This window comes from Nothoprocta perdicaria, unplaced genomic scaffold, assembly GCF_003342845.1.
Source record: "Nothoprocta perdicaria isolate Ctin4 unplaced genomic scaffold, notPer1 scaffold_367, whole genome shotgun sequence".
Taxonomy (NCBI): Eukaryota; Metazoa; Chordata; class Aves; order Tinamiformes; family Tinamidae; genus Nothoprocta; species Nothoprocta perdicaria.
The window spans coordinates 365558-368212 of NW_020455607.1; the positions used below are offsets into that span (position 1 = coordinate 365558).

Genomic DNA, 2655 nt, shown 5'->3' on the forward strand with positions numbered 1-2655 from the left:
GCCTCAAGGTGGGCAAGAAGGCGCGGCGCAAGGTGCTGCAGTGGCTCTGGGCGTACACCTACTGCCCCGTGCTCTACACCTGGAAGGACCTGGGCGTCCGCTTCTGGCCGCGCTACATCAAGGAGGGCAACTGCTTCGCCGAGAAGTCCTGCTCCTTCCCCGAGGGCATGTTCTGCAAGCCGGTCAAGTCGGTCACCAAGACCTTCCTGCGCTGGCACTGCCAGGGCTGGTCCAGCCAGAAGTACTGCACCTGGATCCCCGTGCAGTACCCGCTCATCTCCGAGTGCAAGTGCTCCTGCTAGCCGCGGCGCCGGCCCCGCGCCCGCCCCGCGCCGACCGGCCCAGGCGCTGCCCGCCCGCCTCCCCTCGGCCCCTTGCACTGGTGTCTTTATCATTTTTTTTTTTTTCCGTTTGGATTTTATTTTATTATTTTTAATTTTCGCCTCCGCCGACGGAAGGAGCGCGAGGGAACTTTTTTTTTTTTTTTTTTTTTTTTTTTTTTTTTTTTCCCGTGGACTTACTTTAATGTTATTTTATTTGAAAGGGGAAAAGCGAACCCAGGAACTGCAGGGCAGGCCAAAGGCACAGTAAAGCACTACAATCAGATGTCTATTTTTATACGTATATAGCCTTCTAACAAAAGGAAAATAAAAATAAAAATAATAAAAAAAATACCAGTCGTGTAAATAGAGAGATTTTAAAGGAAAGGGGGTGGGGGAAAATTGCAGCTGTTTTTTATTATTATTATAATTATTATTGTTATTATTATTATTATTTTAAAGACATAGGACCACATTTTAAACCCATCCCAACAGAACCTGTGCACTTCCCCACAGAAGGGAAGGGCAGAAATTTCCTGTAAAGATGATTTTAAGAAGAGTAAGAAGAGAAAAAGGAGGGGAAAAAAAGGAAAAGAAAGAACGGCAGCATGCCCAAAGATGAGTGTTTCTCTGTGCTCTTTTTTTCTTTTTTTCTTTTTTTTTTTGTCTTCTTCAGACCTTGTCACTGATGTCTGAATTAATTCACCATGCTCTTTTTTTTTTTTTTAAGTGTGTAACAATTAAGGAGGAAATTTTAAAGAAAAGTACAATTCTATGAAAGAGTGGAATCGTTTTGTGCTGTGGGAATACATATAGTCATGTAGAGATGTTAAAGGGAATTTTCTGTGTACAGTTTATTTATTTTTAACATTTGTGTATAGGATAAGAAAAAAACCAAAAAAAAAAAAAAAAAAAAAAGCTAGAGATTATGCCAGAAACTATTGGAAATGTTTACTTGAATATTCCTTAAAAAAAAAAAAAACATATCAATGTAAATATAAGCATCACTGATCAAAAACCATTTTTAGCAATAAACTCTATCTTTGAAGAAACCCGCTGTGCTGCCCCCGGCTCCCTGGGAGACCAGCGGAGCCGAGTTCTTGCTCAGGGCAGGTGATGAGGAGAGGGCTTGGCTGGGCCGAGCTGGTGTCCATCAGTCACAGGCCCTGGAAGCCCAGAGAGCTCCATTAGGTTGCACTTCTTGGGGATGCCCTTCTGGGATTTCTTTCTGCCGGGGAGAAAAAGGTGGGAGAGAAACATCTCGTAAGGTGTAAAAGAGCCAAAATGCGGTGGACAGGAGGTGGTATCTGAAAACCTTGGGAGATTCTCGCTTCATGCAGCCCTTCCAGTGCTCCCATGTGCTCTGTGGCTCCTGGATTCGGTGGCTACCGCCTGGGCATCGCAGCGCCTGACGCGGCCCCGTGTGTCAGAGCTATGTTCTTCCCGTCGCTGGCACAGAAGGGAAGGATGGAGGAGAGTCCTGTGCCCAAAGCCGCTGAGGAGGAGCGGGGCGTGGGGCTGGCATCCCAGCTGAGCGCGTCCTGGGGGCAGGAGGAAGCGCCGAGCACCTCCACTGTCAAAGGCCTGCTCAGGACCCCGCTCTGCGGCTGCAGCTCTTCCAGGCAAGCGGTAAGGGAGAGCGTAAAGTCCTTCGCTGAAGCTCCGCACCGCCTCGGCAGCAGCTTAGCCGGGCAGGGGAGATGTCTGGAGGCAGYGGGCCTGGGAGGAGCTCCATGCTTGGGAGCTGGGGCCCTGGTGGTGGAAAGCTGCTCCCAACGGAGGTCCTGGAGCAGGGCCCTGAAGAGCTGCCAGAGCGTCTCCCTTCTCACGCCGCGTGGGCCGCTGGCGGTGCGAGTAGTAGCTATGGCTGTTCTTGCCAGTGTCTCGATGGCGCCCGGCATCCCCAAGGAAGAGCCTGCTTCCCCTAACGAAGGCCCGGAGTGGCGGGGAGCAGCACTCCTGCGCTCCACCAGCCCCAGCGCCCTCCAGGGAGCAGAGGAGAGCAGGCTGGGGAAAGACAGAGGCCGTGGCAACGGCCAGGGAGCCTCCGAAGGGGTTGGTTTGGGTCCATCAAGCCTGAAAGGAACAGCAGATGGAATGTGGCTCCCTCCGAGGGGACAGAGGTCCGGTGAGCCCGCCTGGAGCAAGCGAGGCCTGCAGAGACTACAGGTCATGCGCCCAAACTGAGAGGCAAAAACACGCAGAGGGCTTCACCTAATGGCCAGGGAAGCACAGCGTCGTAGGGATGAGGTAAGAAGGGCCCCCATGTCCTGCCTTTGGTGGCCCCAGAGGCAGCTCGGCCTCACGAGAGGGAGCCGGGCGGCCGTTCCGCGCG

General features: G+C 52.0%; 1 protein-coding gene across 1 annotated transcript in view; it reads left to right on the top strand.

Annotated features, from left to right (window-relative positions):
- The window catches only part of LOC112951719 (noggin-2-like), a 22629-nt gene extending 22327 nt beyond the window's left edge, over positions 1-302 (top strand). The window contains exon 2 of the mRNA XM_026044480.1: positions 9-302. Coding sequence (XP_025900265.1) covers positions 9-302 — 294 coding nt within the window. The remainder of the gene's footprint in view (positions 1-8) is intronic.
- The last annotated feature ends 2353 nt before the right edge of the window (positions 303-2655 follow it).